The sequence below is a fragment of the Chiloscyllium punctatum genome, chromosome 26 (genome assembly GCF_047496795.1).
Source record: "Chiloscyllium punctatum isolate Juve2018m chromosome 26, sChiPun1.3, whole genome shotgun sequence".
NCBI classification, from domain to species: Eukaryota; Metazoa; Chordata; class Chondrichthyes; order Orectolobiformes; family Hemiscylliidae; genus Chiloscyllium; species Chiloscyllium punctatum.
Window position 1 is genome coordinate 13196310 of NC_092764.1, and position 14997 is coordinate 13211306.

At 43.9% G+C, this 14997-nt stretch overlaps 1 protein-coding gene across 5 annotated transcripts in view; it reads right to left on the reverse strand.

Annotated features, from left to right (window-relative positions):
- Positions 1–7749: 7749 nt before the first annotated feature.
- adamts18 (ADAM metallopeptidase with thrombospondin type 1 motif, 18) overlaps positions 7750–14997 on the reverse strand; it is a 282233-nt gene continuing 274985 nt past the window's right edge. For 4 of the 5 annotated variants that reach the window (XM_072595845.1, XM_072595849.1, XM_072595846.1 and 1 more), the window contains 2 exons: positions 14461–14605; positions 7750–11751 (listed from right to left, as the gene is read on the reverse strand). In XM_072595845.1, coding sequence (XP_072451946.1) covers positions 11636–11751; positions 14461–14605 — 261 coding nt within the window. In that variant the 3' untranslated portion in view covers positions 7750–11635. The remainder of the gene's footprint in view (positions 11752–14460; positions 14606–14997) is intronic. The other variant, XR_011964232.1, reaches the window with a different exon arrangement.

Sequence of the window (14997 nt, forward strand, 5' to 3'; positions counted from 1 at the left end):
AATGGCCTACGAGGGGCTAGCACAGGTATGATGAGCTAAATGGCCAATTTTGGAGCTATTTGATCTTGTGAAAAATAATTTGGAAGGACAGAACTATGAAGGCAGTCCCCCCCACAGTCTCCATTGTCTTCACTGATTTCCCTACACTTCCTTTCTCTTCACTTTAACTTGGCTATTGGGATGGTCTTGTGATGCAGGATGGTATTGTCCCCAACCTTCAGACCTGAGAGTCCAGGTTCACGACCCTAAGGTTCACTTCACAATCTGATGAACATGGACAGAGAACTACAGTGTGTCCAAACAATGTGTGTGTCTTCGAAGGTGACGGTGGAGTAGTTTCAGCTGCCTTTGGGTTTCTCAGCCCAGGGTTCCTCAGCTCCTGTCTGCTTTCCTTTTTTCCTCTTTTCACTTCTGCTCCTTTATTTTTATCTTTTCATTTTCTTTCCTTTAGCACCTTTTGCAGCAGGGTCATTGGCACAGCATTGAGAGCACGCTGTGCATAGAATGGCGGCAGGCTCCTGATGACAGTGGCAGTGAGTTCACGACTCCTCCTGTCCATTGGGGTTGGTGGTGGTAATGGGGGCAAAGCTTTTCCTGAAGATTGGAGGCGATGACAGCAGCAAAGCACCGCAGTGCAGCTAGGGCCCGGGAGCCTGCATTGGAGGCTGGGCGTTTCCATTACACTTTTATTTGAGATAGGACTTTACAATCTGGACATTTTCCTTTCCTTTTGGCTTTATTTCGTTTTTTCTTCTTGGTTTTTGTGACCAATGGGGTGCTGGACAACGGTGACTTTGTATACTTCACGCTGTTCTCCTGTATTCCTTTACTCAAGTGTACATGCCAATAAAATCTAATTCTAATTCTAAACAGGTTGATAATCTGTAAATTCTTCAGGTATATCCATGGTCGGAGAATCTCCTGGTTCACCAGAACCACGTGGGAATTGCTGCACAACAGTCTTGACACATTCAAAGACTTCACAGATGGGGTTTTTATCACAAGCATGTGTTAGCCTTATTCCAAAGGACAACCACACGCATGCAAAGACATACAACTCACACACACACACACACAAATAGGCATGCACACACACACATGCACACTCTCTCTCACACACACACGCATACTCTCTCTCTTGCACACATACTTCATACTCTCCCTCACACACACGCATTCTCACACGCACACATTCTCTCTCTTTCACACATACACTCTCTCTCACACATACACATTCTCTCTCACACACACACATACTCTCTCTCTTGCACACACTCCATACTCTCCCTCTCACACACACTCTCTCACACACATACACACACACACACACACACAATTATGGAGTAAGCTTTCTGTTGCTCTTCGGATGTGATTGCATCCAGCGTTACCTTTTGAGAAGGATGATGACTCAAACTGAATGAGTGCGTCTCAATGAAAACAAAAAAAAATTAAAGACAAAAGTTTTATTTTTGTTTAATGTCTTTCTATTTAAACTTTAAATGGAGGCCATGCCTGCCCTCTCAAATGGATGACAAGCAATTTCTTAGCATTTTGCAAAGAAAAACTGGAGAATTCTCCCTGGCTGATACTGATCCCTCAATGAATGGGGCAGGGGTCATGAAGCAGGAAGGTCATAATGCCAGAAGATAAGGGAGTAGAAGCAGGCAATTCAGCCCATCGATCTGCTCTGCTATTCAATGAGAACATGGTTGATCTGATAATCCCCAAGATTAAGAAGAGATTTGAATACGATGACATTGTTAAATTTGTGGATGTGTTGGACAGGGAAGCAATGTAGTGAAGCCATTGAGGAGCACTGTGATGATAAGGGTCATGGAGCCATAGTCATGGAGTCATACGGCGTGGAAATAAACCCTTCATCCAAACAGTCCAATTGATCGTATTCCCAAACTAAACTAGGCCCATCTGCCTGCATTTGGTCCATATACCTCCAAGCCTTTTCTATTCATGTATTTATCCAAATATCTCTTAAACAGTGTAATGTACCTGCATCCACCATTTCCTCTGACAATTCCACACACAAACTACTCTCTGTGTAAAAACATTGCCCCCTTATGTCCTTTGGCATGGTTCAGTATATGGGTAGCAGAGAAGCATTCTCTTTTTACTGCAGCCAAAATCATGGGGTAACATGCTGACTCTGGTCTCATCTGTGCCAGCGGCATGTGTGGGGCTCTGCTGGTGACACAGAATCTTTGTAAAGTTCACCCTGTGCCTTTTGGTCAGAAGTTATTCTATAATATGGGTTTCAGTGAGCTGTAGCTCCGATCACAGGTTAGACACCTGGTGTAAGTAAGATGCCAATGGTAAATTGTAGTGTTTATCAGGCTCACTTTGTTTTGTCCAGCTGCTGCCTAAGTGGAGTTGCTGAAACAAGTCTAATCATGTTCATTGTCAGGATTGCGGTGTATGGCTGGGACTGTACTGGTTGATAATCCGTTTTCTCCATCTCAAACGTCTATTCTAACACATTTTGCACTGCACACTGTTCAGAATCAGCAGTTGGTAGCAGAGATCTTCAATAGTTTCAAATTCAGAGGAAAGGCACAGTTTAAGACATCTCTGTAGTAATGGTTCAGAGAGGGCATAGTACATTGTAGGAACTTTACAATTAAAGATGCCCAGGGTAGGGTGGATTGGCCATGCTAAGTTGCCCATAGAGTCCAGGGGTGTGCAGCCTATGTAAATTAGGCATGGGAAATGCAGGGTGACAGAGATAGGCTAGGTGGGTGGGTCTGGGTGGGATGCTCTTCATAGGGTCAGTGTGGACTCGATGGATTGAACAGCCTGTTTCCCACTGTAGAGATGCTATGGTTCTATAGTTAATATTTCAAATCATTTGACACAAAAAGTGTGCATTTACTGCCTCATGACTGCCAGCATTCTAATTCCAATAGTCCCGATAACTCCCTCTTTCCCCATTGCACATCGAACCTTTCCTTTTCAGGTAAGTGTCCCATTGTGTTGGAACCTTCCTATGGATTCTGCTTTTCAGATGGTGCTTTGTCGATCCAGACACAGCTGCCATTTTGTGAGGGCATGGTAGCCATTGTGTTGTTCAACCAACAACCCAGAAGCCTGCACTAATGATCAGGTGGATGTGAAGCTGCATTTAACCAGCGGAGAGCTGAGGAAGATGTTGGTAGCTCAACCCTCGATCTAAAATCAGGCAGAAACCATCTAGTCACAATATCCCTTTCAGTCCTGTTGTACTGTAAATGGCATTAACAAAGTGATAGTGAGACTTCTGACCCACGTTTGAAGCTATCTTCCCAGGGTGATGCATAAAGCGCATTCTTCAAAACACCTTCCTCCAAATCATTTTATGAAAACAGCCTGATCACCCTCAACTGACATATTACATCCTGGCCAGGGTCATATTGATTTGAAGTGGGCTTTGAACAGTCTCAGTTGAATCATTTTTTTTAGTTGTATCAATGGGGTGGGAGGGCGCTCTATTTTAGTGCCCACCTATGATCAGTGTATTGAGTACAGGAGTTGGGAGGTCATGTTGTGGCTGTACAGGACATTGGTGAGGCCACTGTTGGAATATTGCGCGCAATTCTGGTGTCCTTCCTATCGGAAAGATGTTGTGAAACTTGAAAGGGTTCAGAAAAGATTTACAAAGATGTTGCCAGGATTGGAGGATTTGAAGTATAGGGAGAGGTTGAATAGTCTGGGGCTGTTTTCCCTGGAGCGTCGGAGGCTGAGGGGTGACCTTTTAGAGGTTTATAAAATCATATGGGACATGGATAGGATAAATAGACAAAGTCTTTTCCTTGCGTTGGCGGGGGGGGGGGGGGGGGGGGGGGTCCAGAACTAGAGGGCATAGGTTTAGGGTGAGAGGGGAAAGATATAAAAGAGACCTAAGGGGCAACTTTTTCACGCAGAGGGTGGTATGTATATGGAATGAGCTGCCAGAGGATGTGGTGGAGACTGGTACAATTGTAACATTTAAGAGACATTTGGATGCGTATATGAATAGGAAGAGTTTGGAGGGATATGGGCCGGGTGCTGGCAGGTGGGACTAGATTGAGTTGGGATATCTGATCGGCATGGACGGGTTGGACTGAAGGGTCTGTTATCCATGCTGTACGTCTATGACACTGGCTGCCAAGCCAAGTGCCAGAAAGGATTGGTCATGCTAAATTGCTCATAGTGCACTAGTCAGAGGGGAAATAGGTCTGGGTGGGTTACTCTTTGGAGGGTTGGTGTGGACTGGTTGGGCCAAAGGGCTTGTTTCCACACTGTCGGGAATCGGATCTAATCAAAAAATGTGGTGCTGCAAAAACACAGCAAGTCAGGCAGCATCCAAGGAGCAGGAGAGTTGACATTTTAGGCATAACCCCTTCATCAGGAATGCTTCTCCAACACCACACTTTTTGAATCTTAAGTTGGTTGTTAGCTTTGGTAAGTAACTTTGATCAATGTTATTTTCATTACTACACAAACTATTTCTAAAAGCCCTTCTGTTATAACTAATGTACCGGTTATCCAAATCTGTGGCATCAAAATAAAATGTCCTTTGCCAATTGCTGGATGTTGAAGTGCATTTGAAGCAGCCACAAATTTATATTCCGTACACGTCATGAGTAAAATCTCACCCAATTTTTTTTTTGAACAAGGTTTTGACAGATTTATTCTGCCCAGGCAAGAATTGTCTGGAACTACAGACATTGGAATGCATCTTAATACACTCATTTTGTCAAAAGGAGGTCAACACACAATCTTTTCTCACACAGTGTCAGCTCGCATGTGCAGTGAAGTTGTCCCCTTGCGCCAACGTCATCAAAGGTTTTCGAAAGAGATGTAGCATTATCTTATCAAAGGTACATTATCCTATTAATGATGCTTTCCTCCAATACAGATCATCATTAACCCCTTAACTGCCAAAGAGCAAATCGAGCAGGTTGAATTAAATACCTCCAGTAACAGGAATTACTGATGCTTAAATCTAAAGTTGCCAGGCATGAAGTTGGACCTAAAGGGACAAGCCAGAAACTGGGAATGGGTTCCCTGAATCAGAATTTCAAGGGAGACCGAGGAGTGGTCCTTGTTGCATGTGCCTGGAAGCTTCAAGAGTCCCACTGGTCTTTTGCTGGTGCTTTGCATCAAATGAGGTACACATGAGGAGTGGTCACAGTTGCACAGAAATATGGCAGGCAATGAAATGCACAGCAAGACCCCATAAGGAGCTGTGAAATGAAGGCACTAAAAGAGCAGTTTTGTGCGATCAGTGGAGGGGTAAATGCTGGCTGGAACACTGGAAGACAACTCAGTGCAATCCTCAGACCATTGCTCTGGAGCCACTTCGCATCCATCAAAAGGGTAAGCGAGGGCTCAGTTTTGAAATTAATGTAAAAAGAAAATGCCACATCTCCGACAGTGCAGCATCCTTTCAGCACTGCCCTGGATTACGTGGCCCGAGTCCCTCGAATAACCTCTCAATCTTCTAATTTAAAAGCAAAGTTGCCACCACTGAGCTACACTAGCCATCTATTACAGTTCCTCCAGTAATCTCTATACCAATTTGCATGTTACTTAAGATGATAAGTATCAGATGATAGGTATCAAAGAACCAGTGTAAGGCTACAGTCGATAGTTAAAGTGTGATGAAGCAAAAGACTGAGCTCCAGGTGACAATGAAGATGTTAACCTTTTGTTTGGATGGGATGTGGACAACTCTGACTCGGCCGACATTTGTCTTCCAGCCTTAATTACTGTAGAAATGTGGGTACAAGTTCAGAGGACAGTTAAAAGTCAATCACAATGCTGCAAGTCTGGAGTCACATGAAGCACAGTGAGTTTTCCTCCGTAAAGCACATTAAATGGATTTTTAATATTTTCGAAACAACCTGTTCAGAAATACACACCTGCAGCAGGTGGGTCTTGAACTGAAATAGCGTTTTCCTCACCACCAAATCAACCACGTTACTTTTCCATCTGTTATCCAGCACCATTTAGCTCACCTGCATTTTTGATTAATCACATTTTATTCTTTTATTTTACATCCAGAAGTGCCCTGGCACAACACTTTTTTTTCCTATCACCTGTGGTATTTTGTTTCATCCATTGACCACTATTCAGTATATCACCCATGTTGCCCAATTGTTTATCTGACATGAAAAGCCCTTCAAGGGCAATGCAGACAATCAAAGGGGTGAGAGAGATGGAGATGGACTTTTAACAATAGTCACCTTCACTGAAACAAGCTGTCAATTCCACATCGCATCGCTTGAACTTAAACCCCTGCAGCTGTCAGAAATCTAACTCTCGGTGGTGACGTTACCATTTGGCCACCATCATCTTCCACATGGGCATTGTGTTGGGTTGAAGGACAGGGAGCCAGTGCAGATCAGTGAGAACAGGGTGTGCCAGGAAAAGCTCACACACGCAGACTGCAATGTGCACAGCATGGTGGCTCAGTGGTTAGCACTGCTTCCTCACAGCACCAGAGATCAGGGTTTGATTCCCACACTGGGCTGTGCAGAGTTTGCACATTTTCCTTGTGACTGTGTGGGTTTCCTCCCACAGTCAAAGATGTGCACGTTGGCTGGATTGGTTAAGTTGCCAAAAGGTCAGGGATGATCAGGCTTAGTTAGTTAGCCATGGGAAATTCACTGTTGCAGGGATAGAAGGATGGGTCTGGGTGGGATGCTCTTCAGAGATGCGGTGTGGACTTGATGGGCTGAATGGCCTGCTTCCACACCGTGGGGTTTCTACGATTTGGAATTTGCAAAGAGTGGGGATTTGTAGGTTAACGAGTAAGGTTCTGAAGAAATGGAGGTCAGAAGCAAGGAGAATGCAAAGAAGGTTTTTAAAGAGGAGGCAGAGCCAGGATCAGACTCTGATCAGGTGAGAAACTTAGCTCTGATTCAACCGCACTGCCAATAGTTTCTGTAGTGTGCTGTTGTGCTCAACCATGCTCACTATAACCAGGGTAGAAATCTCATCTCCAAATAAACAGGATGCCAGTTTCAGCAGAATGAAATGGAATGAGTCCTGAGGAAGTCTACAGCCAAGGTCTTGCATATTCTGGTTTAGCTTGGGAACAGAGACCCATCGGAAAGGGAGCAGGGGATTTTTGGGCAAGAGCTTTGATCTTCAATCATCGAAGAGTCTGGTTCATCTCTGACATATGTCAAAAACAGGCAGTCAAAGTCCAACAGCGCAGAATGATGGGGGAGACAGGAGAGGAGGTGGAGATCTTGGTGCCATGAGAGAAGAAGGATCATTGAAGGGCATGGTGTGGACAATGTTGTCCAAGTCACCTAGAATGTATGCTAGCAATCCACATCCTTCTATCTGAAACTTCTGATGAATCAAGATGAATGCCAATAGGAAACAATAACATTTGAGGCAGACAGAACGATGGAGAATATTGGGAGTCATGTAAGAAAAATGAGAGAATGCAGGAGAAACTATGGGTCAATCTTAACAGGTCAATTAATTTAGGTTTTCCCAACTGGTGAAGCCATTCCCTATTCAGTACCCCAATTACTCATCTCTCTCTCAGGATATGGTTTGAACACTCCCCGGTCAGCCAGGTTATAAGTAAAGCTCACCCCACTCTGCTCAAACAGGTTACTTTCTCTCATTTCAATGGGTTATAAAAACAATCCTGCAGACAAGTTAATCTGTGAATGCATTTTTATTACAAAAGAACATTTACAAAAATTAAATAATACTTACAGTATTAATGCACATAAGCAAACTAAAAACTTCCTTTTAGCAACATATTGCAATCAATACAATAATTTTGTGTTCCTGCTTGGCTTAAACATTGCGAAATCCACTACATGAATTTATTAATAAATTAAAAAAAATGTACAAGGGGTAACAATAAACAAATTATTTTGTTTAAAAAGGCAATTTTTAACCTTGTAACCAGACAATCAGATATAAAATACATAAATTACTGTCAGATGAATGACAAGCAGAAGTAAACTGAACTGGTTTCAATCCAATGCTTAATTTTAACCTTGGTGAGATTAAAAATAACAGCCTCACTGCCCCCAGTGCCAAAAATATTGATCCTGTCCAGATTTAGTACAATACAAATCTCATCCTACTTTAAACTCCAACATGTTTAGCAAGAGTGTAAATGGAATTGAAGCATTTGTGTCTAATGTTGCTTTTTTTCTTAAAAAAAAACACACTTGGATCCAGACCAGTTAAAAGCAAAATATTGTGGATGCTGGAGATCTGAAACAAAATGGGAAGGTGGTCGGGAAACTCAGCAGATCTGGCAGCATCTGTGGAGAGAGGAACAGAGTTAATGTGTTGAGTCTGGTGTGACTCTTGTTCAGAGGATGATGAGTCGTAACAGTCTCTCCTTATCCATTGTGGGTTGCATTCGAACCCCTGGCTGTGTGCTTCAAATATATCTGAATGGAACAGCAGTCACTCTCAGAGGAAGCACAGTGAATAAGCCTGAGCTCTAGAGGAGAGAAGACTGGTTGGGGCTAATTGGGTAGCGATAGGGGGAGAAGACTGGTGGGGGCTAACTGGGTAACGATGGGGGTGAGAAGACTGGTGGGGACTAACTGGTTAGTGGTGGAGGGGAGAAGACTGGTGGAGGTTAATTGGGTAGCGGTGGGGGTTAACTGGGTAGTGGTGGAGGGGAGAAGACTGGTGTGAGCTAATTGGGTAGTGGTGGGTGTGTAGAACACTGGTGGGGGCTAATTGGGTCACGGTGGGGTTGTAGAAGACTGGTGGGGGCTAATTGGGTAGCGGTGGGGGTGAGAAGACTGGTGAAGGCTAACTGGTTAATGGTGGAGGGGAGAAGACTGGTGGAGGCTAATTGGGTAGCGGTGGGGGTGTAGAACACTGGTGGGGGCTAACTGGGTAGCGGTGGAGGGGAGAAGACTGGTGGGGGCTAACTGGGTAGCGGTGGGGGTGTAGAACACTGGTGGGGGTTAACTGGGTAGCGATGGAGGGGAGAAGACTGGTGGGGGCTAACTGGGTAGCGATGGAGGGGAGAAGACTGGTGGGGGCTAACTGGGTAGTGGTGGAGGGGAGAAGACTGGTGGGGGCTAATTGGGTAGCGGTGGGTGGGGTGGTGGTGGTAGTGGTTGGTAATTGAATTGAGGCTTTTAAAACGATGTAACTGTTTGACAAAGTGGATGTTGAGAAAATGCTTCCATGAAGGCGGGATGATAAGGTGATAAGCAATCAATTCAGTAGAGAATACAGGAAAAATGCTTTCACCCAGAGAGTGGTGAGAATGGAATCGCTGAGGCAGGTAGGATAAATACATTTAACTGAAAGCTACCAAGGCATGAGGGGAAAGGAACAACAGTGGGCCATGGTACTCGGGGTTAGGAGGAGGCTGGTGCACCATTCCTGATTTCAGTTCCCTGTTGGAAATTCCAATGGAAAAGTGGTAACTAGGAAAAGGAGAAATGGTATTCACTATCACCTTTTATGACCTCATAATGTTTCAAATGCTCTGCTATTGCGTGTCAAAATTTGTCACTGACTGATGGCTCAAGGAGATGGTATTCTTTCTGTAGACAATTTGATTGAAAAAAAACTGAAATGAACAAGAGAGCAGGAAATTGTACCCATTCCCTGACCAACTCAACAAGAATAAAGTCATCTCCTTGATGTTTAGACTCAAGCTCATAGGATTAATCCAGTGGTTACCAATGTTAATCCAACATGGCCACTCATTAATAATTAACTTACGAGACAGCTTTGAGGAACATGATTGCAACATAGAAGATGTTCAATATTTCTTTGAACCTTTTTTTGTGATCAAAATAGAGATGAGAGAAAAGGTGGATGTTAATTTGGGTGCTAAAGGGTCTTTAATTTTCAGTTAGCTGTGAGACTCTCATGCATTTGGAGGCTATACATTCTGTGCCACCAATCAGGGACGAGAGCAGAGTTTTTTTTGATGTGCATTCTTGAGAGAAGGACATCGCTGGTTGGGCCAACATTTATTGTCAATCTCAATCCCATCTGCTAAGGCAGGCAATCTCATTTGAATCCTGGCAATCATAGAGAGTGCTTTAAGAGTGAGAAAAGAATGGAGTCATGGAGATGTACAACTTGGAAACAGCCCCTTCGATCCAACTCACCCATGCCGACCATATATCCTAAATTAACCTAGTCCCATTTTGACAGCATTTGGCTTATATCCCTCTAAACCATTCCCATTCATATGCCCAATCAGATGTCTTTCAATGTTGTAATATAGATGACCTTTTGTTGAATGATTGTGTGTGAACGAATTTGGAGTCACCCTGTGTTGGGAAAACCAGCAAAAGTCACTTGCTATTGTTTTGAATGATGTCAAGAGTCTTTTCCAAGTTCCTCTCTGTGGAACATGCCAGGTGCCCCAGGACTAGCTGAAGTCCTGAGCCCTTGCTAAGTTAATCAGGGATGCCTCACATCAATCTAAATTGCAAAGCAAAGTGGACGAGAAATCTCAAACCATATGAGAGCAACTGGGTATGCTTTGGGCTCAATCGTGCATCGTTTAAATTTCCACTTGAGGTTTGGTGTCTGAGAGATGTTAAGTGCACAATCTCCAAGCACTTTGTCATTGTACCTGAACTGACAGAATAGGGTGTGAGATCACCGATCCAGCACAGATACGATGGGTTGAGTGGCCTCCATCTGTGCTTTCCAATTCTATAAACAAACGCAACAATGACATTGTAAACATGAATTGAAAATCGGCAGAATTGCACTTGCACCCTTCGGTTATTTAATTAGTCTCTTTTCCCCTTGCATTACCCTCAACCGTTATAATCTTATATGTGCATTCTGCCCATCTTAACAAACAGATACTTGCAATATGAGGCTGCTCTAATATTGTAGGTGAGCAAGGTTTGTAATGCTGCTTTGTAACAGTTTGACTGGCCAGCTGAGATTCCTGCTGGAAGTTAGCACCATGAAGGGTTAATATTACCGTCGTTATGACAATGAAAACAGTCACACTCCTTCCATCGGTAAGTGCATTGTCTTGTAGCTCTTTGTCATAAAACTTCTCCAGTCCACTGGCTCTTGCTTTATGATCTGTTTTATATACACATACAACGGCAGTCCAGAAAGAAAAAAAATTCTAAATACTTCTGTTTAAAAAGGTAATGCACATTTTTAATATTTATATTTATATATATATATAAAATATATTTTTATATCCCAGGTAATCACCTGATTCTCAGCTCTGAAGATGATTCAATTTATCCAGCTGGGTCCTCAAATTAAAATGTGAAAAAGAAACTCCCACCAAGTGAAGTCGATTTGGACGGTGAACACTGCAATATTTCAAAGTCTGTGTAGCACCAGTTGATAATCCAGCCCTCTCTGTAGCATGAGTCCTTCAAGCCACATGTGCACCCAGTCTGGGAGGGGCCGACACTTGGCCCATCAAGTCCACCGCCCAGACTAGCCGCCAAACCCCCCTCCATCAAGGAGACCAGAGTCTGTCCATTTGCTGGTCCTGATCAATGCATGTGGATCGGCATGTCTTGACTGGGACTAATAAATAATGTTGTCATGTGGGGGGTGGGTGGGGAAGAGGTCAAGGGAAGGGGGAGGGGAGGGAATGCGGTTAAGGGTGAAGGCAGAAATCAGAGGGTGGCGACTTCTCCAGCGAATGCTATCGAGTGGTTTTGCTGCAGGATTTGCAGCACTGCTTGCCATAGAACTTGTGACCGCAGACACCATGTTGCGGGACCAGGTGACACCAGCTGAAGAAGTCAACACAGTTGAGATCTTTGAAGAGAATAGATAAGAAAATATAAACATGGGAAGAAGGTAGCTTACATCTTTAAAAGCATGAAATGTTTTGACCTATTTCCTACACACTGAAAAAATGCCAACTATTTGTTAACAATCACACAACGCCAGGTTATAGTCCAACAGGTTTATTTGGAAGCAGTAGCTTTCACAGCGCTGCTTCTTCATCAGGTAGCTAGTGGGACAGGATCAGAGGACATAATTTATTTTTACGATAAATTCTGTGTCCTATGATCCTCGCACACTAGCCACCTGATGAAGGAGCAGTGCTCCGAAAGCTAGTACTTGCAAATACAGAGGAACCTCGATTATCCGCCATTCGATTATCTGAATATTAGATTATCTGGCAAGATCACAAGGTCCTGGTGCTTGGCTAAACTATATTATTCAGCATTCGATTATCCAGAATTCGATTAACTGAGCGAAATACTCCCTGCCTGTGTACTTCAGAGGCTTTTCTGTAAACCCATTGGACTATAACCTGGTGTGTGATTTTTAAATTTGTCCATCCCAGTCCAACACTGGCATCTCCAACCATTTGTTGCAAGACCCAGTTTCACAGATGCAGCAACTGCACCTCACCCATGTCTTTCTTAAAATTCATTCAAGGGATGCGAGTGTCAAATACTGGGCAAGTACTTGGTGCCTCTCCTTAACTGTCCCTGACAAAGTGGTCGTGGTGGTGAGCAGTCTTCTTCAGTTACTACAGTACAGAGGATGTAGCCACAGTTTGATAAAGTTCCCCATGGTAGGCTCATTCTGAAAGTAAGGAGACATGGGATACTGGAATCCCTGTCTGTCAGAATACTGAATTGGCTGCCCATAGAAGACAAAGGATGGTGGGAGATGGAAAGTTTTCAGCCTGGAGCTTGGTGACCAATGGTGTTCCGCAGGGATTGGTTCTGGGAGCTCTGCTCTTTGTGATTTTTATAAATGACTTGGATGATGAAGTGGAAGGGTGGGTTAGTAAGTTTGCCGATGACACAAAGGTTGGTGGAGTTGTGGATAGTGTGGAGGGCTGTTGCAGATTGCCACAAGACACCGACAGGATGCAGAACTACACTGATAACTGGCAGATGGAGTTCAACCTGGAAAAATGTGAAATGATTCCCTTTGAAAGGTCAAATTTGAATGCAGAATACTTGACTATGGAGCTGCAGCATTACCTCGCAGCTCTTAAACTTGCCACTTAAATTGATAGGGTTGTTAAGAAAGCGTATGGTATTTTGGCTTTTGTTAGCAAGGGGATTGAGTTTAAGAGCTGCGAGGTAATGCTGCAGCTCTATAGAACCCTGGTTAGACCACACTTGGGGTATTGTGTCTAGTTCTGGTTCATCATTATAGGAAAGATGTGGAAGCTTTAGAGAGGATGTGGAGGAGATGCACGAGGATGCTGTGGGACTGGACGGTATGTCTGAAGAAGAAAGGTAATGGGAGCTAAGGCTTTTTTCATTGGAGCAAAGAAGAATGAGAGGTAACTTGAAAGAGGTGTACAAGATGTTGAGAGGCATAGATGGAGTGGATAGCCAGAGACTTTTCCCATGGTGGAAATGGCTATCATAAGGGGGCATCATTTTAAGGTAATTGGAGGAAGATTTAGGGGAGATGTTAGAGGTAGGTTCTTCACCCAGAGAGTGTTGGGTGTGTGGAATGCACTGCCAGGGGTGGTAGGAGAGTCAGAATACATTAGGGACATTTAAGCGACTCTTGGATAGGCACATGGAAGTTAATACAATGAATGATATGTAGGTTAGTCTGATCTTAGAATAGGATAAAAGGCCAGCACAACATCAAGGGCCGAAGGGCCTGTACTGAGCTATACTGTTCTATGTTCACAGTGTGGTTAGGGAGGGTATTCCAAGAAATTTGACCGAGTGACAGTGAAGGAATAGCAATATGTTTCCAATGATCTGTCGGGGAACTTGCAAATGGTAGTGATTCCAGGTATCTGCTGCTCTTGCTCTTCTAGATGATGGCAGTGGGAGCTTTGGAAGGTGCTGTTGGTGAAGCCTTGGTGAGTTATTGCAGTGTTTCTTGTAGATGGTACACAGTACTGCCACTGGAGAGAGTGAATGTTTGTGGATGTGACGCTTATCAAGCAGGCTACTTTGTCCTTGCTGGTGTCAAGGTTCCTGAGTGCTTTTGGAGCTGCACCCATCCAGGTTAATGGAGGATATAGCCATCACAATCCTGACTTGAGCCTTGCAGATGGTGGGAGTCCTACATTTCTGACTAGCATCAATGAAGGATATAGTTGCAAAACAGAACGGCATGTGGATTAGAGGAAACTATGAAATGGTGGTGTGATCATGCAATTGCTGCCCTGAGCCTGCTGGTGCAGAGAACCTGTTAAGATAGCTCCTACGTTTTGAGCCCTGGGTGGGTCAGGATTAGAGGTTATGACAAACTCTAACCATAACCCAAGTTTATCAATTCAGCAAAGTCCAAGAAGTGATCTTTTAGGTCAGCATCAGACGGGAATTCAGTGAAAGAATGAGCTATCAGCAGAAGCAAATGAGAATACCCGCAGAAACATGATTTTAGAGTGAGGTGATCAATTTAAACATCTGACTAATGTTAGGTGAGGGGAAAACTGAACAGTACACATATGTTGGGGAGACAACAGAGTGAAGCAGAGCTAATATTGAAGCATCTGACAGGCAGGTGGACAATGAAGAACCATACCTTTCCTGGGAGATGGACAGAAGCTGGTGTTACAAGCTCTTGAAACTGCTGGCTTCTGATGTGCTAAACATCCCACTGCAGGCCGCCCCTGCCACAGGCAATGCACCGTACGCATCTGGACTCCTCCCCCGCATGTTACCGTACACTAGGAGAACGAGAAATGTCTTCAGTTAATAGGACCACACTGGAAGCCATGAAAACAAAATTACGCCTTTGCATTTATTTAGCTCCTTTCAGGATGTCCTAATGCACTTTGCAGCAAAAGTGGTATTTTTAAAATCATAATCATTATTGTGCTTGCCAACCTGAAAACAACCCTATCTTCCCTCCTCTTTGCCTCCTGCTAGCTAACCAATCCTTATCCATGCTAATTAGTGAGGCCCTACACAATGTTGTTCGTGTTGTGTTGTGGCATTCTGTTTGGGTTCGGGCTTTTTCTGTACAACAGCTGGGAAAAGTTTGCCTTTTGACATCTTCACCTTCTCCTGGAAAGCACTAACAGACCACATCCACCAGCTGGCCTGTTGGTCTAGGGTA